Below are 23,227 nucleotides of genomic sequence, written 5' to 3'. Positions count from 1 at the left end.
GAATGAATGAGATTTAGTCTCTAGTTAGGTGTCTGATCACTTGTGTCAGGAAGCTTGAAAATGTCAAAACGAAGGTTGTTCTACCGGAGTTCTGAAATAATAATTTTAAATTGACAACTTTAATTTCACAAAGGTAGCCTAAAATTTGGGGCAAATCAGAAAAAAGGAGTTAGTAATTTAGAAAAATGAAAGAGTCTATTTTAGTAGATATTTGAATTAAAATACAATTAATTTTTCCATTAAGTATTACCTTTATCAATATATCTTCTCTATATCCTGTTGCTGCTGCCACCAAAACTAAAACCCTCATGCAGCCCTGTAGTTTGTCCATATAGGAGTTTGAGGGTGTAGGGGATTTGCGCATGACCTTAAGAGGCAATCTCCTACCATCTTTCAACAGTACCAGCTTTCTAACCAGGAAAAGAAAAAGCATCCATCGCACTCAGGTTACCCAGCCATTACGGTGGGCTGCCAGCCGGGGTCTGTGCCTTCCATTATACTTTTCAGCCTAGGTTGATGCTTAATATTTAAATTGGTCTCCTGCAATTAAACTGTACCTCAGTGAGTTCAGATACAAGCTTTTTGCTACTGAGTTACTGATTAAGACTTAATGTTCCAGCTTACAGTATACATTGGTGCTTGAAAGTTAGTAAACCCTTCAGAATTTTCCATATTCCTCCATAAATATGACTTAAAACTTCATCGGATTTCCACACAAGTCCCAAAAGTAGTTATGGAGAATTCAGCTAAACAAGAGACAAAAATATCATACTTGGTCATTTATTTATTTATTTATTTATTGAGGAAATAGTGTCTGTCCATTTCATAATTACACAAAACCTGGAAATATGGCACAGAAATTATACCTGCGTATATCATTAAATATTTTTATACAAAATGGCTGAGTAGTAGCTGTTGTATTGCTACATTTTCATTATACAGCTGTTTATGTTCTCCATAATGCAAACTCAAATTATACTGAATGTAGTATTATTGTTTATCTGTCGTAAATTGTACGATTCCAGTTATTGGGCTAATTTTTGACTCATACAGAACACCCCTAGGAATATCACATACCCAATTTTAAATTAAGTAACATAATACAATACATAATTTACTAACATTTAAATGATGTAGTTTCAGATACCATTATTACCATTTGCACCACTTTTTTAAAAATGGTTAATATAATTCATTTGTTAAAATTTCTAAAACTAAAATGATGAATGTATAGATCAGGTGATAGATGACACAGCCATGATGGCTAGCTTTGTTGCATTTCTTGCACCTTCAGCACAAAACATAATTAAAAAAGAGAAGGCTATTGTTATATAAATTTTTTTATGTATAATTTCAGTTTATTGTGAAGCATCTTGTTATAGGTGCCCTATATTCTGTATGCAGTTTAAAATCAGTAGCAAGTGAAAATTAGTCATTACATGCAGGATCACACATGTGGTGTGCTGCATGATTTATATTAAAAAAAAAAAAAAATCCCATTCATTTGTATGGATGTTTGATGGACAAAAATACTTGCTTTTTACCCACTACTCTGCTTTCTGTTAAATCCCCTTCAAAGATAGCAGCCATCACTATTTTTAGCCTTTGCATCCTCTGCATGATGTCTAATATCTCCTGAACCAATAATGATATTTAAATAATTTTGAAAGGTTTTTCCTAGCAAAAAGATTCTTTTTGACTTATCATATGCTCTTAAATTCTTTAAAATTGGTGACTGAATATTGATTTTCACTTTCTTTGGTTTTTATTTATTTATTTACTTTCAGTTTTTTTAAGACTATAAAGAAAAGGATATGTTTCCTTTCAGAGCATATGTCAAGGGAAAATGAATACTCTTTTTATGCTGAGAAAAACCTGTTTTGAAATATGTAAATATTTATTTTTGACTCGGGAGATTTTTGACATTTTCCAAAGGTTTCCGAAGGCTAAAAATGATGACGTATGCCATCTTTGACATGGGAGTAATGGAAAGCATGGTGGGGGGAGGAAATCATTATTAAAATAATTATTACATTATTTTTTGCCCATCAGTCAATTGTACAAATGAATGGGATCGTTTCGATTTTTTTAAACCTATACAGCAACAACTTTTTTCAAAATTGGGTGAATCTTGATGTATTGTGCTGTTTAAGTATTCATGCTAGCTACTTTGTTGAGTGGATTACATTGTTAATTTACTTTAATAGTAGCCAGGTGTAAACAATGATGCCATTACTCTTTATAAAAAAAAAATAAAAATAGCAACCTGTTATGACTTTGTCTGCAGTTTAAATACAACATGGTGAAAGTCTTATCAGTCATGTGCCTTTGAGAAAACAAACAGTTCCACTGGGTATTATTTAGAACAATTAGTTTCTCTCAGGTCCACCAGAGGGAGCCTTTCACCACACTTATTTTTTGTTTTATAGTGCACCCACCAATTGTGCTTCCTGCCCCACCTATAGATAAAACTCTTTTTGTGTTTTTGTTAAGACAAACAGCAAAGCTAAATCTCTTCTTGTAAGTATGTTTTGAAATATGCTCGCAGATAAAACCTGGAATTTAACTATTAGTTTTGTAACACAAATATTTCAGCGCATGGGCTGATTGAGAAATTGGGTAAACAGCTAAAACAATGTTCTGCATGCACTGGAACATTTCACAGCCAAGACTGGTGATGTTGAAATGATAATTTACGCTTCCATATTTAAGGTTGTAGCCCTTAAACTGAAGAGTTTTTTTCCCTTGCAATTATTAAGGGGTAAACAGCTACACAGATGGTGGTTTTTAAGTACCTCACTAGCAAGCATCGGATTGGTCTTGATACTGACCACTGAATTGATAAGTAAGTTTACTAAAATTGTACTTTGGCACAGTAGTGACGGTTTCATTTTACCAGTCAGTCTACTTTCCTTGTCTGTAGTCCCTTTCCCTGCATACTGATCAAAACAATGTACTGTGTTTCTGAGCTTATTTTCCATGATCGGATAGGGAGTTCAGCAATAGGGAAAAACCTTGGGTTGAAAAGCTTAGGTGATTTGTGTTTTCTTTTACAAAGCCCCTGGGTGCTTCACATGAGAAGTGTAAAGGGTACACAACAAGTACATGTTAAGTTTATTCTATTTATTATTTTTGTTTTTGCAACACAACAGGTTGTAGTACAAGGTTGAAGTAGTATAATCTTTATGATGGACATTGGATACATTTGAATTTAGCTGTCAAGTGACATTATAATGTATCTTTTCAAAGAAAAATTCAAGCTAAATATAAATGGGGTTTGGTAACTTGTTTGGGTAATTAATATCTGTAATTTGCTTAATATGCTGCTTGTATGGTTCTAATCAGCCTTGTATGTATCATTTTTATCTTTCTCTTTTATTTAAATATTTTTATCTAAGAAAATAAGAGAATGCACAAACCAGTGTGTTTCTTCGTGCCGGTCCCAAGCCCGGATAAATGGGGAGGGTTAAGTCAGGAAGGGCATCTGGTGTAAATTTTTGCCAAATCAATATGCGGACAACAATACAAATTTCCATACCGGATCGGTCGAGCCCCGGGTTAACGACAACCGCCACCAGTACTGTTAGCCAACAGGGTGCTGGCGGAAATTGGGCTACTGTTGGCCAAAGAAGGAGAAGAAGAGGGGGGAGATGTGTCTGGAGGTAGGAGGAGAGGAGGAAACTAGAGTGGAACTGAGGGTAGGAACTTTGAATATTGGCAGTATGACTAGTGAGGGGAGAGAGTTAGCAGATGTAATGGAGAGAAGGAAGGTTGATATATTGTGCGTGTGGTGTGGATAAGAGGAGAAATGGGGTAGGAGTTATTCTGAGGGAACAGTATGTCAAGAGTGTTTTGGAGGTGAAAAGAGTGTCGGGCAGAGTAATGATTATGAAGCTGGAAATTGGAGGTGTGATGATGAATGTTGTTAGTGCAAATGCACCACAAGTTGGGAATGCAATGGGTGAGAGAGAAGATTTTTGGAGTGAGTTGGCTGAAGTGATGAACAGTGTACCCAAGGGACAGAAACTGGTGATTGGAGCGGATTTCAATGGGCGTGTTGGTGAAGGGAACAGTGGAGATGAGGAGTTGATGGGCAGGTATGGTGTCAAGGAGAGGAATGAAGAAGGTCAGAGGATAGTGGATTTTGCCAAAAGGATGGACATGGCTGTGGTGAATACATATTTTAAGAAGAGGGAGGAACATAGAGTGACGTAAAAGAGTGGAGGAAGATGCACACAGGTAGATTATATCCTATGCAGAAGAGCTGATCTGAAGGAGATTGAAGACAGCAAAGTGGTGGCAGGGGAATGTGTAGTTAGGCAGCCTAGGATGGTGGTCTGTAGGATGAAGTCGGAGATCAAGAAGAGGAAGAGAGTGAGGGCAGAGCCAAGGATCAAATGGTGGAAGTTGGAAAAAGGAAGACTGCAGGGTAGAGTTTAGGGAGGAGGTGAGACAGGCACTGGGTGGCAGTGAAGAGTTATCAGACAGTTGGGAAACTATAGCAGAAGTAGTAAGGGTGACAGGAAGAAGGATGCTTGGCGTGACATCTTGAAACCTGGTGGTGGAATGAGGAAATACAGGAGAGTATACAGAGGAAGAGGATGGCAAAGAAGAAGTGGGATAGTCAGAAAGATGCAGAAAGTAGACAAGAGTACAAGGAGATAAGGTGCAAGGTGAAGAGAAAGGTGGCGAAGGCTAAAGAAAAAGCATATGATGAGTTGTATGAGAGTTAGGCACTAAGGAGGGAGAAAAGGACCTGTGCCAATTGGTTTGACAGAGGGACCGAGCTGGGAGAGATGTGCAGCAGGTTAGGGTGATAAAGGATAAAGATAAAAACGTACTCACAAGCGAGAAGAGTGTGTTGAGCAGATGGAAGGAGTACTTTGAGAGGCTGATGAATGAAGAGAACGAGAGAGAGAAGAGGTTGGATGATGTGGAGATAGTGAATCAGGAAGTGCAACAGATTTGCAAGGAGGAAGTAAGGACAGCTATGAAGAGGATGAAAAATGGAAAGGCCGTTGGTCCAGATGACATACCCATGGAAGCATGGAGGTGTTTAGGAAAGATGGCAGTGAAGTTTTTAACCAGATTGTTTAATGGAATCTTGGAAAGTGAGAGGATGCCTGAGAAGTGGAGAAGTGTACTGGTCCTGATATTTAAGAATAAGGGGGATGTGCAAGACTGCAGTAACTACAGGGGAATAAAATTGATGAACCACAGCATGAAGTTATGGGAAAGAGTAGTAAAAGCTCGGTTAAGAAGTGAGGTGATGGTTAGTGAGCAGCAGTATGGTTTCATGCCAAGAAAGAGCACCACAGATGCAATGTTTGCTCTAAGGATGTTGATGGAGAAGTTTAGAGAAGGCCAGATGGAGTTGCATTGCGTCTTTGTGGACCTGGAGAAAGCATATGACAGGGTTCCTCGAGAGGAGCTGTGGTATTGTATGAGGAAGTCAGGAGTGGCAGAGAAGCACATAAGAATTGTACAGAGTAAGTATGAGGGAAGTGTGACAGTGGTGAGGTCTGCGATAGGAGTGACGGATGCATTCAAGTTGAAGGTGGGATTACATCAGGGATCGGCTCTGAGCCCTTTCTTATTTGCAATGGTGATGGACAGGTTGACAGACGAGATTAGACAAGTGTCCCCGTGGACTATGATGTTTGCTGATGACATTGTGATCTGTAGTGATAGTAGGGAGCAGATTGAGGAGACCCTGGAGAGGTGGAGATATGGTGGGTATCAGCAAGAGTGAAAGGGAAGGTCTACAGGACGGTAGTGAGACCAGCTATGTTATATGGGTTGGAGATGGTGGCACTGACCAGAAAGCAGGAGACAGACCTAGGTAGCAGAGTTAAAGATGCTAAGATTTGCACTGGATGTGACGAGGATGGATAGGATTAAAAATGAGTACATTAGAGGGTCAGCTCAAGTTGGACGGTTGGGAGACAAAGTCAGAGAGGCGAGATTGCGTTGGTTTGAACATGTGCAGAGGAGAGATGCTGGGTATATTGGGAGAAGGATGCTAAGGATAGAGCTGCCAATGAAGAGGAAAAGAGGAAGGCCTAAGTGAAGGTTTATGGATGTGGTGAGAGAGGACATGAAGGTGATGGGTGTAACAGAGCCAGATGCAGAGGACAGAAAGATATGGAAGATGATCATCCGCTGTGGCAACCCCTAACGGGAGCAGCCGAAAGAAGAAGAAGAAAATAAGGCAATTGACTGTTGTAAAGAAAAGTAAAACAGTGAATTTGTATGGACTCATTATGCTGGCCTGAGAAGACCTATGGAATTATTTCTTAACATAGGAAATTGCAAAGTTGATATTTCTGAAATTCTGAACTTGCTTTGTTCCCACATACTTTGTATCTGTTAACCTTACTGGTAAATTCCTGTTATACCCTTTGTTAAAAAGAGCTGTAGGCTACAGGACATTGTTTTTAAATAATTAATTTAACCTGACAGTGAAAATTAAAATATTACAATGTAGTAATAGAAGTAAATCTACTTTCACAGGGCTTGAAATTCATTTTTGAAATTTGGATTCCCTCCTTAAATTTAACACAAAGGGGAGTGGGGGTTGTGTGGGTGGTTTTGGGTGGTGAAAGTGTTTTCTGGGGAGGGTTTCAACATCCCAGAGTTTAAAACGCACTAAGATTTTAATATTTCATGCATTTTTTATGTCAATTTATTCTTTCTAATGTTTACGGTAATATAGTGCAGTGCAGTTTATAAAATAGCAGGTAAAGTTGTTGAGTAGACAAAGCTATCAGCAAGTCATTCAAATAACTTGTTGTTTTTGCAGTTCTAACTTTAATTCTTAAATTTTGCTTGTAGAGATTTCCATTCACATTTTGGCCAAAAATAGACTTGCTGAGGAACTATTGCATTATTAGAGTAATATAAAAAAATCTAAAAAATGTAAAGCAGGTTGTGAAAAATAAGTATTTTATATTATATATATATATATATATATATATATATATATATATATATATATATATATATATACACAGTCAAAGTAAAAAGTATGTGAGCCCTTTGGAATTATCTGGTTTACTGCATGAATTGGTCATAAAAAGTGATCTGATCTTCATCTCAGTCACAGGTTCTGATATACACAATGAGCTTAAGCCAATGACACACACAAAAATTCTACTCTTTCATGTCTTTATTTTACAAACACATTCAACATTCACAGTGGTAGTGGAAAAAGTAAGTGAATCTTGGGATTTAATAACTGGTTGACCCTCCTTTGGCAGCAATGTCCTCAACCAGACCCTTCCTGTAACTGCAGATCAGACCTGCACATCGTGTGGAGGGAATTTTATCCCATTCTTCCCTGCAGAACTGCCTTAACTCTTCCATATTTTTTGGTTGTCTTCTGTGTATGGCTCTCCAAGTCATTCCACAGCATCTCAATAGGATTGAGATCTGGGCTGTGACTGGGCCACTCCAAAAGGCGGTGTTTGTTCTTCTGAAGCCATTGTGCTGTGGATTTGCTGCGATGTTTGGGGTCATTATCCTGTTGCATCACCCAGCCTCTTCTGAGCTTAAGTTGATGGACAGACACCCTCACATTATCCTGGAGAATTTGTTGATATACTTGTGAATTCATTTTCCCCTCAATGATTTCAAGCTGTCCAGGCCCTGATGCAGCAAAGCAGGCCCAAATCATGATGTTCCCTCCACCATACTTTACTGTAGGGATGATGTTTTGATGCTGATATGCAGTGTCCTTTTTATGCCAAATGAAGTTCTGCTTGTTCCTCCCAAATAGTTCAATTTTGGTTTCATCACTCCACAAAACATTTTCCCAGTACCGTTATGTAGTGTCCAAGTGCTGTGTTGCAAACTTCAGGCATTCAGCAATGTTCTTTTTTGATAGCAGTGGCTTCCTTCTTGGTGTCCTGCCATGGACTCCTTTCTTGTTCAGTGTTTTGCTTATAGTTGACTCATGAACAGAGATGTTAGCCAGTTCTAATGACTTCAAGTCCTTTGCTGTCACTCTAGTGTTCTTCTTTACCTCATTGTTGACTTTGCGTTGTGCTCTTGGGGTCATATTGGCAGGATGCCCACTTCTAGGCAGAGTAGCCACAATACCAAATTCTATCCATTTATAGACAACTTGCCTAACAGTAAACTGATGAATATCTAAAATCTTTGAGATGACTTTTTAACCCTTTCCAGCCTCATGTAGATTAACAATTCTCGATTGTAGCTCTTCAGACAGCTGTTTTGTGCAAGGCATGATTCCCATCTGGATATGCTTCTTGTCAAAAGCTCAAACTCAAACTTTATAGTGTTTTTTATCAATCAAAGTAATTCTAGGCCACACCTCTGAACTCGTTTCATTAAATGGACTCCAGGTGTGCTAAATTCTAATAATAATAATAATTCTTTTCTTTGCATTTATATAGCGCTTTTCTCACTACTCAAAGTGCTAAGCAATTGCAGGTTAAGGGCCTTGCTCAAGAGCCCAACAGAGCAGAGTCTCTTTTTGGCATTTACGGGATTCGAACCGGCAAACTTCCGATTGCCAGTCCAGATCCCTAGCCTCAGAGCCACCACTTCGCCTATGAATATAAATTCTGACTGCAATGAGCTTTTTAAAATCATTAGCTTAGGGTTCACTTACTTTTTCCAACCTTCAGTTTCACATTTTGAATGATTTATTCAATATAGTCAAAAATTCTCTGAAAATCTGTGTATCTTTAGTTATAGGAGACTGTGTTTGTTCATTATTGTGACTGACATGAAGATACAGCCATGTTTTATATGGGAATTAGACATAAATATAGATAATTTCTTAGGGGTTCACATACCTTTTACTTTGACTTTATGTATGTATGTATGTATGTATGTATGTGTGTATATATATATATATATATATATATATATATATATATATAATATCTGCAGCTTTAAGAGAGCTGAGCAGTCAGCTGAAGGTTGTATGTGTGAAAGAAATCCAAATCTAAGGTATTTGGTTAAAATATAATTAAAACACTTTTAGCACATGAGCTTAAGTGGCACAGTAGTACAGACTGATTAACACTGCCACTTTATGGATCCAATATACTAGGTTTAAATCCAGCGTGTGACTGTGTGTGTGTGTGGAGTTTGCATGTTCTCCTTTTTCTTCTTTACTATTTTTCTGAATTGGAGTAAGTGGGGTTTGAGAAGGACAGTACCTATTATTATTATTATGCCAGTGAACATGTTTGCTTTGAGGTTGCTGTGGACTGTTGCCACAGGAAATGTAAAGAAGAATTGTGGCATCATAGAAAAAGGCATCATACAAAGTCCTAATTTTTCTGCTGGATTGTTCTTCTTGTCAGAGGTAGAGGGGTGGCAGCCTTCTACAGCTGATGTTCATATTACAGCCAATGTTCTTAAGGTTCAAGTGATGATAAGTACTTTTCAAATTCTGGTTTAAAGTCGGTGAGTCTACTATAAACATATTAAAGAACTGATAATTGTATGTTTTTCTGAAATTTCTCAACACAGACGTGAACTGGCAGCTGCCAGTTTGTCAAATAAAAAAGAACAAAAATAAATATGATTTCACTGAACAATCCAAGTCAGTTTTCCGAATTTATATATTGCTGGTATGTAGAAATATACTTCAGCCTGTTTTTAGCCTTCAGTTTAACATAATTAAGTTAAGTTCTAACCCTATTTGGATGAGATTAGTTTTGCACCAGAAAGTGGGGTAAATTATTACCAGAGGACATTTGAATCTCTATGTCAGTAATATTTGATGGACTGCATGTTCACATCTCAGTAAAAATTTAGGACAGGTTTACCTTGTATATAAAGTCTTTAAAAAATAACCGTCAGTTAAATTAGTCCTGTGTGAATTGGCTTATCAGTAAATCTGTCATTTGACCAATTCGAATGGGACTAAAATTACAGAGGCCCTCTGGTCATAATCATTACACTCCTTTTTGTACAAGTTGAATAACCAGGGTTGAGGATTGCGGTTGAGTTGGCTGTGGTGTTATCCCCTCGAAAGGCAGGCTATAACCAATTTGTATTGAAAAGCAGGACAACAAGGCTGTTTCCTTGGAGGTCCAGACAGACATATTGGTTATTGTGGTCTGAACTGATGATACACATACATTAACTACAGAGAATGGGGAAATACCAGTGCAGAATACCTGTGTGTCAATATCCCATTTCAACCCCTTTCTGTTGTAAAACTAATCTTGTTGGATGGTCTGAATTATAAAGGGAAGTTTAAACAAAGGAGCCATAAGCCCCATAACCTCGTCTTTTGCTGCACACTTGGACAATTTCGCTGAAGTTACTATATTCCACAACTGCGTGTTCTGGCCCAGCGCAATCTGAAGTTACTATATTCCACAACTGCGTGTTCTGGCCCAGAGCAATGGCTCAACAGGAAGGCGACATAGTACATTTTAACAAAACGTAAAACAGTGGGGGGGGGGGGGGGGGGGGGGGGAGAGAGAGAATAAAATGATGTTGAGTGTTCCTACAATAAGTAAGAAAGAGTACTACCAAATAAAAATGTGCTGGAAATGTATTCATTAAAATTTAGAATTTGCGGGAATTACCAAGTGTCTGCCTGATACGTGCAATCCCACGCTAAATTTTAAGCACTGAATCATTTACTGAGTCTTGGCTTGAAGTACCATTGCTAACAATTATACTACTAAATTAAATTATTCCTAAATTGTTGCTGTCATTCATTCAGTGTTTACTGTATTCTGGTCTGACCACTAAATAGTATTGTTTCCATAGTTTTGATATGAAAAGTTAGCAGCATACTTTAAAGTTAAATGTCTAGACATTCAATGTACATACATGCAAAATTGATAGTAAATTCTCTAAGAATCCCAAACAATCTCTATCCCAAACAATGTTGGGTGCTTTTACCCTTGCTAATCCTGAAAATATCAGATTGTTTGGAAAATTAAATAAAGGGTATACCTTTTTTTATTGTCAAACAATAAAATTCTACAGTACCAGTTTATAAATAGTGCAGTTGTGGAATTTCTGGATAAGAATGCTGGATACTGCTTTGCTTGACAATTTCAGCTTCATATAAGATGTTCCTTTTTGGAACAAGCGGTTATTAAACAAATATTAAAAATACATATTTATATAAGTTCTCCTTTGGTCATAGGGCCTGTTAGAGTATTAAATTATCTCAAACTTAAGTGTTAATTATATATTCTAGTGACACCGTTAATAGCAGCTCATCATGAAATATTTGTGCAATGTCTCAATTGTATTGATATATTTTCTGAAGGTAAAAAACTACTTTAATCTTAAGAGAAGTCTTTTTTTTATCTAAAATAGTATCTCATTAGTCATTTAATAAACAGTTACTCATGGGTCTCCATGTTAATACAGCATCAGGAAAACTTTTTTATGATACTATAAATGCAGTAACATTATTTTTCCACAGTCTGTTCACCATACTCTAGCTTTTGTTGTTGAAAAAAAGACAGACTATTGTCCTATTGAATTTTTTTTTTTTAAATTCAGCCTTAAATTGCATCCTTTCTAAGGGTCACCTTTAAATGAGATAAATTTTATAAACAGTTTGTAGTACTAAATTTAACTGTTTCTGAAGTGTTTGAGCAGTATACATTACTGTTTCAGTTCTGTTGAGTATGTCAAAAGTGGGGACACATGGAAAGTGAAATTATCTAGGAGCATAAAGTACAAAAACACTTTTTTCTTTGCACACTGTTGTCATTTTTAATTTTCAATGCACTCTAGTCGTTGTTACTTATAAATAATGCAAGTCTGTTCAGGTCCTGCACTACACACCAGCTGTTTGTATTGACGTTGAACTGTATCATAGATTTTTTTTTTTTTTGTCTCTGTGCACTACAGAATATTTAAAACATAAGAAGAACGGGGGAATAGTTTTTATAAAAAACAAAAAAAGGTTAGGGTTACAGATGTAGACTATCAATCTACAGAGTACATTTTAAATAGGCAAGTGTGCTAGCAGTATATGGTTCAGTAAGAGCAAATTCTTTTCTGTTGTCAACAGTTGATTCAGAGGCAGAATTTCTTTCATTGTCAATATGAGTGCTTTCACAGGTTACTTCATGTTTTGACTTGTCTATCCTAAAGGAAACATTTGGTATTTTCCAAGTCAGTCTTATTTTTTCACAGTCATGGGATATATTCATTTGGCACATGAAATTATGCTCTTAAGTGAAACTTTATTTTTCCATTCATGAAATTAATCTTGATAATTTTGTATGTTGTTTCTTGATAAAGAACTTCATTCAAAACACCTCTCCCTTATAATATGGGATCGTCCCCATTCCCGTATTGGAATTTAAAATGCTGCATACTGCATTGAATCAGTATGGGACATGGTTTCCTGTATTTTCAAAAATGTTGTTTCATATATACAGTACTCTTCAAAGTGTAGAGAATAACATGAGAACAAATTTAAATCATAATGGCATCTCCAATTCTGTTTCATAGTGCAACCTTTGCAAACTATGCTTTGCAAGGTTATCATGAAGCTCAAATTGGATGCTTGGATGCTCAACTATATTTATCATCAATTTTTCCATGGAGACATCTGTAAATGGCAAAGTAAATAAGCGTAACATTGACCAATTATATGGGACTTTTGGGGGCTGTAATAAATCTGGACCAGACCCATAATGTCATAAAAAAGTGAATGTGATATTTACTGGTACTGGCTTGGATGTTAGATTTCTTTGGTTTTTGAAAATCACCTTGCTTCCTTTGTTTCAGTTGGGTCTCTCGGTTATAATGATATATCAGGATTTCACCTCCAGTTATTTAATATTTCCTTAATTTCTCCCATTCCAAATTATTTAGCTTGAGATTCTTCTTGGAACTTTTAGTGCAGTGTTGCATCACTTCAGAAATCAACATTCTATGCACCCATTATGCATAGGCCTTGCTCATATTTAATTGGCCTTGAAGAATTAATACAGATGACAGATCACTAATCCATATACTGTAGTATCTCATATCTCATGCACATCCATTCTTAAGCACTGACAAAAGAAAGTGTTGCCACCATAGAACAAACTGTAATGTTGAATTGAATTTAGGTGGTATTTGAGAATGAGATATCCTCATCATGATAGTATTCTGAAGTCCATCTCTTGACTTTGGCATGTGAAGGGGATCTAGTACATATTGACTAGGCAAGAATAAATACCCAAAATGTATTTTTCTCCTACATTACAAATTCAATAAGACAAAGTGTTCTGTTTGTTCTGAAACCATAAACACACAATAAACATCTAATGTTATAAATTTGTAAATCAAATATTTTAGTGCACAGGAGATCATTTGTAGCTATTAATAAAATCATCAGTGTGAAACACTCTCTTCAGGTTCATATTCAGAAGGTTTTGTGCATGGTTTGTATTTTTTGTAGTTTTGGAATGTTCTACTTAAAATACATATTTTAATACCATTGGAGTACATGTTATGCCAAGAGCTCGACTTAGCATTGCAGCAGAGTTTAGTAACAGACACTAAAGTGCTAAACATTTATCAAATGTCTACATGGTGAGAATAGGGTGAAAAAAAAAGTGTGGCATGTGAGAATTTCAACATGATTGGAGGTAAAAAAAACATTTGGTCATTAAGAGCCTAATTAAAACATGCAGTTTATATTAATACAGTTTTACGTTTTAATTAGTAATCTTTAAAAGGTACTTAATACACAAATGAAAGATCAACATAAGTGACATTATTGCTAGAGACTTTTAATAGCGAATAATACCGAAAGATGGCTCTAGACTTTATGACTCAGCTAGAAAGAAGCAACAGCCTAAGAGATTAGCAAACCAGTGGCTTCCTCCTTAATGTGCATTACCTTGTTTGGATTAAAAGAGCACCTATTGAGTTAAGTTTTATACTCATCTTTTTCCATCACAAATAGTCACTGCATTTATAAACTGTAACTGTACTTATCCTTGGTAAATTTTAAATTGTTGGTTAATTTCTATATCTGAATACGATCTTTATTTGCAGTGGTTGACCATGTAATTCTACATTCAGGAGATATGTGCCACTGTAAACTTCCTGGACATTTTTTTTACCTTTCTAGTTAAGTATACTAGATAAGTAATTTAAGGCAAGAAGTACTAGGCAAAAAACTAACATTATTCCAGTCATTGTCTTGATATTATCACAAGCAAAATGTATCCTTCAGTGTCTTCTTTCTTACTTACTTCTTACTTCCTTGTAAGTAGCTATATTTATTTTCTAAAGTGTAGTCAAATTTTTATGTTTAAATTCTAGATAATGTAACATAATTTGAAAAGCTACATATACTTTATAATTTAGTGAACCATTGAATTGTTTAGTAATTGATTTTAGACTGACCTTTGACGTGAGCATTATGGTTTGTTTTTTTTATGTAAAATATACAAAGAAAGTGAGTCAAGAACAGTAAGGTACATTTAAGTAAGCATGTGTGTTGCGTGGCTCATCACATTAATACTTTTTATAAAAAAAATTTTAAATTATTCTGTTGTGTGCACTGTTTCAGTTTTTCTCATCTTCTTAGGATGAATCCATCTAAAAATGTTGATGTTCTAACAGTGTTCTACAATGGCATAATAGCAAAATAATCTTGCAATGCTTCAGTTGCATTTTTTAAGTAAGACAATTGTATTGTCAAATAATGTAAAAGAAATGTGAAATTTGATGGTTTACATTTTGCTTTCGTACAGTTGCTCTTTGACCTTTTTCATGCCCTCTGTCATAACTTTCATTACTACAGTTTCTGTTTTGAATTGGGTTACCTGTTTATTTTTAAGCAGGAGAAATTGCATGGTGGTGTTCAATGTTGTAACAATCATTTTCATGCAAGTATGTTCTTTGTATATTCAGTCATAGCAACATGATGTAACACCTAACATCTCTGGTCCTGGAGGTTCACAGTGACTACAGGTTTTTGCTTTAACCAAATTTTTAATTATAGCCCATTTATTTATTACTAAAATACTGTGTTTTGGGGCTTAGTTTTAGGTACCTTGTTTGTTACAATTCAGAGCCCTTAATTGCCTGTTTTAATTTTAAGCAGCTGTGTTAAGGTTTTAATTGTTGCCTGTTTTCTTAACCAGCCTTCAGTTAATAATGAGGTGTAAATGACAAAGGAGCCACAAGCTCTTCAGCTAGCATGCTTCCATTTAGCTGTGTACATGCATCATGAAGTATCTGTGTCAGTACAAATACTCCAGATAATTAAATACCAGGTTTCATTTTCTAATTATGAAACTAGTTGGAATGAAAAACTTTACTGACTGCAGACCTCCAGGACAGGAGTTGAATACCCTGGTCAAGTATATTCTTTGGAAAGAAAGCGAACAGTGGAGTTTTACAACTCATTTGTAAAATTTAGTAGCTATTTTTTGCTGTAGTTAAATTGATGAATATAAAAAGGAACTCTTATACATTAATGAAAAATAGTTCCAAACCAGACCCAGTAAATACTTTTAATGTAATTTATCTGATCACTTTCTCTTTAACATTTACAAATCATGAACTTTTTATTATAATTGTCAGGTGTTTATTTGGAAGATTTTTAGATTTTTTTTTTATATATACACATTATACCCGATGCATAAAACATTTTCAGTGTAGTAACTTCATTTGTTTCTGACCCTGTGCTATTGAAGTATGGCTTGTTTTCTAATCTTCCCTAGCTGAGTGTGCTGATCTGGCTTCGGTTATACTATAATTAAACACTGAATAATTATGATTTCATAAAGCATTTTTATTCTCCATCCAAAAATCAATACTAAAAACATTAATATATTTAATTAGATTTTTTCAGCTTTAAATAGTTGGTTCCTAAAATTCTTAGTCTGACAAAAAATAAGAATTGAAACTAAATGTTCACAAATAAGAAGACTCTTAAAAATACAGAAAATTTTACAAATGAGAGGAGACTATTCTGTCAGTCAAGCTAATTTGATTAGGTAATAGATGCCCCAGTATCTTGATACTTATAGGAAGCTGCCAAGTGCTGTGCTTTAATTTAACAATATAACTTGGTAATTCTTTTCAAATATCTAGAGGCTGTGATCTGATTGTCAGTTCTGTGGCACCAACTGATTTGCTCACACCTAGAAATGAGAAGGAGGAGGAGGAAGCTGAAAAAATGTGTATACTGCCACTCAGTGAAGTTGATTTAGTGCTTGTTAGCTTCTTACGTGAATCTCTCTGAAATGTCTCAACCTTTAACAGATAATTTGTTAATGATTACTTTTAGTTCTACATTGATAGACAGTGGGCAAATTAATAATAAAGTTGCCTTTTTCTTGTTTCCTCTTTTTTCTTAGTGTCATGTTTCCACTAGACCTTAGGTCATATATATTTTTTCACAGACTTTTTCCATTTTTGTTTATGTATGCATTAATATGTGTGTGTGTATATATAAAAACAAGCTTACTTTGCTTTGTTCTTCTTTTACTTTGAATGTTTATGAGCAAATAGTTAACAGGATCTTGACTATTTTGCAATTATATTTAAAGAGGTAGAGTGTGACCATCATCTCTTTAAAACTACTTGATTTTATTAATGTTTTTAATGATTAGAGCTGTGAACTTTTGTTTTACCACCACTTAGTTTGTGGCTTTCTGATAACGTGTGTGCAAGTCTGCCTTGATGCTTGTCATCTTGTTACCCTCTTCACTACTCTTTCATGACCTTAAAAGGCAATCACAAGCCTTGTGCAAAATCTATGCACGTACTGGTGCTTGCTGTACCTTGAGCTCCTCTTTTGCAGAATGTTAGTTTTAACCACTTCCTTTTTTCAAAGTCACTAGCAGTTTAACTTCCTGTTTTAATGTTCTTTGTGAATGGGTGTGGTTTAATTTTTTTTTCTTCCTTTTCTGTAATAGAAGCTAAAATTTTAAACTTTAGAGACTTTGGCTACAAACATGTCTATGGCTTGTGAAAGGAAATCAAATTGGAAGCTCTGAATTGCCTCAATTTTGTTATGTGTGCATATGCCATATAGTTGGCCGTGTTAAGTCCTTGTGAGTCCAACAAGAAAAATGTAGATCTAAACATTATTGAATGGTGATCCTTTTTTTTTCCCCAAGTAATGCTTTGGATATGTTACATGTAATATTACTTTATACTTTTTCTTATAATGGCAAATAAAATTAATACACACTTTTCCTTGTAATATTAAAGTCACTGTACTACATATTGTACTGTCTTTAAGATCATCTTTTTCAGACTATGCTTTTAATAGAACTTTCTTTTTTTATAGATTCATTATGTGGCACACTATTTTGTATCTTTTTTTTATTTTCTATCACAAACCCCCAGGTTTTCATTGTAATGCCTTACCACTAAAATAAAATGTGAAACAGTTTTAATTTGATTTAAAAAGCCTGTGCAATCAGTGTGTTTCATCCGTCTTTTGGCAGAGTAACTTTGTGATGAAGTTTTTGTTTTAAGGTTTTATTTTAAACAAAATGTCTAAATTCAAAAGCAGTACACTTTTAGCATATTGGTTATAATTATACATGTACTGAATATGATTTATACTTCTTCCACTGCAGGTGACATATATGATGTCTGTGCCATCTGCTTAGAGGAATATGAAGAAGCTGATAAACTGAGAATTCTTCCCTGCTCTCATGGTAAAATCGGTTTATCTGCATGTGCTTACTACTTTTGGGCACTTCAGGGTTGTGTTGTGGGACTGTAACCAGTGAGGAAGGACAGTATACTGTACATCTCAATCATTATTTTGCTGTATTATTCTTGTGAATTTCACTATATCGGTATGTTTCATATAGTCTTCTTGTCATGTTTAAGTTTTTTGTTTCCCTAAACTTTTTTTGGAGAATAAAGAAAAGTCATAGTATTTAGTTACTCTTCCCTATTTGTAATTACTATACTCTTTATCTTGTTGATCAGAGGATTCCTCCAGACCATTCTGCCTGTTTTCAGCTTGTTGTGGGATGTTTGGACCATATAGCAAATTTAACACTAATAAGCAAATTAAAACATTAACATATTACTGACTTATAATGATTGTGTGTATGTGTATAATATAAACTGAACAATTTTGTTCAGCCTGCAATATGTGATTTTTGTCACTTGTGTAAGGTAACTGTTTATGCCCTGTTCACTCAGTATCCATCCAGTAAGGTGCAGCCTATAAGAAAGTTTACTCACAAATAAAGCACATCACATTCCTGTTTTTATGTTTTAATTTACACTGACACTTATGCTTTTGAGAGTCTTTTTTGATATTGTTGCTCTTATAACAGATAACAGATGTCTTTTCTTTGATGTTGTGCTTCATGATTCAAACTACCATATTTATTGGCTGTGTTACTTATTCCTCATTCTGCAGCTTATCATTGCAAGTGTGTGGACCCTTGGCTCACACAGACAAAGAAAACTTGCCCTGTGTGTAAGCAACGTCCTTTCCGCTCAGATGACGATTCTGAATCTGAGGTAGAAGAGGAAAACAACCCAGAAGTTGGTGGAAGCTCTGAGCGTACTCCTTTGTTAAGCCCGTCCAACCCACCCCTGGGTGGTGGTGTCCATTCCTTTGGCTCCATGGAGGAATCAGGTGGCATCATTCCCCAAGATGACTACTATGCATCTGAAAATGAGGACGATTCTGATAGCCAATGCAGCCAGTCAGAAGGAGACACCGTTCAACTTCTAAACCCCTCAGCCAATGAGGAACAATCTAGAAGCCCAATAAACATCTGATAATCCCATATATTCTGCTTTAGTACAACTCTTGACTATTGCTTCTACAAATACAACAGTGTGTTTTATGCTTTTCTATTTTTAACAAAAAGCAAAGTGACTCCACTACTTATTACAGCTGCAATAACTACCTTGGTGGGTTTTCTAATCTGCTGTATGATCAACTGTAGAAATCTATACTTTGCATCCATATGGTCTTTTGTAATGTACGGATTGTTTACAGGTTGTTTGGGGTGGGGGGAGGGTTAAACTTTTTTTTTTTTTTTTTTTTTTAAACTTACTGTTAATGAAATTTTGTGCTTTAAGTATTTTGTTCTTCACTTTGTAAACAGTTAATTAATGGAATGGGTGGACTAATGGTCTAGAAGGAAGATGCACTTTACCATAAAAAACTAATAATGCAGAAATGTGATAATGCTGAATCTTTATATTTCTCATTTTTCCAAAGTCAATTTACCTGATCATGGTCACATTTATAATGTGATCAAAAGGGATATCTTTAGCTTAATCCAAGCACACAGTTTTTGTGCATATAAATTAATTTTTAATTTCACAGATAAGTTACCCCTAATTAGTAGACTCCTCAAAGAAGGTCCTTGGGAGTATTTTCAGCTGGTCTGTAGCACCATAGGAAACTTGGATTTGCGACTGCTGTTTGATACAGAGAAGGTAGTTTTATTTTTAATTTTTTGTTCCTGTTAACTTAATGTATTACTTTTAAAACAGTTTTGCAGGCCCGGAGAGATTTTACAGTCCACAAACTATGAATCAGTGCCACCACTTACCAGATCTACATGGCAATAAAGAAACTGTTTCAGTATAATTTCATTGACAAATTCCAGTAGATCAGTTCATTTATATAGACCTTTAACTGAAATTCAAATACAGAAACACCTTAAGAGTTTTTAACCCCAGGTAAAGTAAATTTAAAGTAAAAGTGCTCTGTGTTAGCCAGTAAAAAATATGCCTTTAATAATATGATCAGTATTCTTCTTTCTTGTTGAGCTAAAAGTGTTTTTCAGTTGCCTATAAGACATATTCAGTTCTTGAAATATAATAACCAAATAAATATCTTTGCTTTGTCCCCAAATTACTGTACACTACGTATATGGGCTCAGTAAAACAATTTCTGGGATTCTTTCCATTAACCTAATTGGCAGGTGGTATTTTATTCTTCACCAGTTTGTCCTTTGAGCAACTGACATTTTTTGTTTTTGAGGAAAAGCGTTTAATAATATTAAAAAATTTATATTATTAGCTTTATTAAACAAAACAGTGAAGTGCTGTTAGAAACCCTTATGGTAAATATAAAATTGATGGTAATCCAAAAAGAAATGAACCACATTGATATTGATGCATATCATGCCTTGCTGTAGGACTATTTTATATGTACATGTATACTGTATATTATCAAAATGGTTATTGTTTTCTCACTCTATTTTTACCTTTGCATACAATTTTGGGGAGGGTGGTGTCAGTTGGACCAAATGATTGTACTGTACTGTATCTTGTGCTTTTAGATTTTTTCCCATGCTTTATTATATACAACATTACCAGTTTCTAGCCTGAAACACCGTTTCTCTGTATTTCTATGTAAGATTTTTTTAAATGGGTCTGTACTACTGTTTCTTTAAAAATTAATGAGATGTCTTATTGTCTGTGCCATGAAAGAATAAAATTCTAATTTTACTAGAATTACCCATTCTGTAAAGCATTTTTATAGCCTTTTTTCCATTTGTTATTTAAAGATAAGTCCAAATTAGCTTTTTGTTTTTGTTCCACATTGTACACATTCTGATGATTTCGTTTTTTGTTTTACGTGATAATTTCCCTAATACATTTATATTCGTTAAAAATGTTTGTGTGATTGTAATGTTTCTTCTTTTTATTACAAACTTCTTAATCATAAAAGATTTCTGAAAGCCTAATTTGTAGTTATAAGAGCAGTGGAAGAGCAAAGGAATCATTGGCTTAACTGATTTTTTGTGACATGATTTGATAATATCAGTATACATTTTTGATTATTACTCATTACACCTATAAACAATTTATTAAGATATAGGCTATATATCATTACCACGTTAATATTGTAGCAAATCAACAGAGTCCTCTTATTTCTGAATAGAACAAGTTGTGTTCATTAGAATTTTGCTGTAGTTTTGAAATTATGCTGAACAGCTGTAAACATGTGGAATTATTTTTGAGTATTATTTTGAATAGTGTCTTGTAGTGTGATAACTTCCCCGAATACACTTACTTATTTTCTTAAAAGTTGCCTTAATCCAAAGTGACTTCCAAACGAGGTCAACATAATAGAGTAACCTCAGTCTAGGGATGGTTTTGAACTAGTGTAGTAGGACAGGTTACAAAAGTTATCTCCAAAAGTGAAGAGCTAGAAAGGTAGCGTAACAAAAATATCAATTAGCAATATGACAGATTTACACAGAGTCAAGGTATTCATTAACAATTAGACATATACCCAGAACAGCAAACATGGTGGCATAACCAGAACCTGTTCATCAGCAGACCTTAGTGGGTGAGAATTAGCATAGCATCTCACCAGTGTCCCCGTATACACAGGTGCTGTACCCATTGATTACTCTGTTGGTAATCATCAAGGATTGGTACTTGATGTGTGCTGCTTACCGGAAGCCAGTGTAGTGAACTGAACAGTGGAATGATATAAATTTTTCTTAGCTAATTAAATACAAGACGGGCCTTTGCATTTTGGTCCATCTTTACTGATTTGATGATAGCACACGTCAGTCCTCCTGCTGATAGTGAATTGTGGTAATCCAAATGTGACAAGACCAAAGCCTGGACCAGATGTTGTTCTGCATACTATGTCAGATCTGATTTTTGTGGATGTTATATAGAGTTAATCTGCACAAATAAGAGACTGTTGAAATGTGGTCACAGAAAGATACAGCAGCTGCTCATCAATCACCACCCCAAAGTTACATGCTGACTTGAATGGTGTTAGTTACAATGAGCACGCTGTACAGTGATGAGAAGTTGAGCAGACTGGCTTGCCAGGGTAACAAGAAACTACATCTTTGCCAGCTTGAGCTATAGATGATGGCCCTTCATCCAGGTTGAAACATAACTAAGATACAGAGAATCTAGCCAATACCATGCTGTCTTCAGGAGGAAAAGACTGGTACAGGCTGGTATCATCAGCATATCACTGATATGAGAAACTATAGGATTGGATGGTGGGGCCCAGTGAGGTAGTGAAGAGAGAGAAAAGTAGAGAACCCAGCACTAATTTTTAAGACACACTTCACATCTATCCATATAAGGACATATGGTGTGATCTGCCCAAGATGTGGGACTGAAATCTGAGAGCAGACTCAGTAATGCCAAGGTCAGAGAGGATGGCAAGAAGGGTCTCATGGTTGACTGTGTCAAAGGCTGAGGAGAGATCTAGAAGGATCAGGACTGGTGGCATGTAGGTAGCTGTCGACCAGCTATACATACTTCTACTCTCAGTACCCATGTCATGTACGTACATGCCCTGTAAATAATTCAAGTTTATCTAAATGCTGATTTTTTGCTTTCCTGCACCACTATTGTATTTGTAGGTTTTTCTTCTGTCTTTTCTTCACTTTCCCTTATGCAACAGTTATGGTAGTAAATGTTTTGGGGTTTGCTAATGCAGGTGTTGCCTTTCCATTTAATTTGTTAAAAATTTTAACCTTAATGTGATTATTGCAGCCATTTCTTTACATTTTGTGCAAAACATAATTTTAGACTTGTTATATATACAGTATGTTTTGTTGTACATTAAAAATGTGTTTTTTATAGTCCAGTATATGCACTATATTAAAAAAAAAATGTGGACACCAGACCATCACACCTATATGAGCTTGTTGGACATCCCATTCTAAAACCATTAATACAGAGTTGCAGCAACTGCCCACACACATTTATGGCAATAACAGCCTCCACTCTTCTGGGAAGGCTTTCCAAAAAATTTTGGAAGTGTTCCTGAGGGAATCTGTGCCCCTTCAACTATACGAGCATTTGTGAGGTCAGGTTCTGATGTTGGATGAGAAGAGCTGACTTGCGGTCTCAATTCCTGCTCATCACAAAGTGTTCTTTAAGGTTGAGGTCAGGATTCTATGCTAGAGTACATTCTAGGCTGCTTGAGTTCCTCCATGTCTTTATGAACCAGTCCTTGGACACAGGAGCATAGTCATGCTGGAGCAGAAAAGGGGCTTCCCCTAACTGTTGCCACAAAGTTTGAAATGCACAATTGTTTAAAATGTCTTTGTATTCAGTAGCATTAACAGTAGCCCTCACTGGAACCAAGGGGCCCAGCCAACCCTATCACCTCCATGATTTCTCTTACCACATCCATAAACCTTCTCTTAGACCTTTCTCTTTTCCTCTTACCTGGCAGCTCTATCCTTAACATTCTTTTCCCAATATACCCAGCATCTCTCCTCTGCACATATCCAAACCAACACAATCTCACTTCTCTGTC

General features: G+C 35.6%; 1 protein-coding gene across 3 annotated transcripts in view; it reads left to right on the top strand.

The window, feature by feature from the left end:
- rnf167 (ring finger protein 167) overlaps window positions 1–20,433 on the top strand; it is a 99,863-nt gene extending 79,430 nt beyond the window's left edge. For all 3 annotated transcript variants that reach the window (XM_028798167.2, XM_028798165.2, XM_051924086.1), the window contains 2 exons: window positions 17,568–17,648; window positions 18,371–20,433. In XM_028798167.2, the coding sequence (XP_028654000.2) occupies window positions 17,568–17,648; window positions 18,371–18,738 (449 nt within the window). In that variant the 3' untranslated portion in view covers window positions 18,739–20,433. The remainder of the gene's footprint in view (window positions 1–17,567; window positions 17,649–18,370) is intronic.
- Window positions 20,434–23,227: the final 2,794 nt, after the last annotated feature.

Source organism: Erpetoichthys calabaricus, chromosome 3 (genome assembly GCF_900747795.2).
Source record: "Erpetoichthys calabaricus chromosome 3, fErpCal1.3, whole genome shotgun sequence".
Lineage (NCBI taxonomy): Eukaryota > Metazoa > Chordata > Cladistia > Polypteriformes > Polypteridae > Erpetoichthys > Erpetoichthys calabaricus.
Note: the sequence above shows the minus strand (reverse complement) of the source record. Positions and strands in the feature narration are given on the sequence as shown.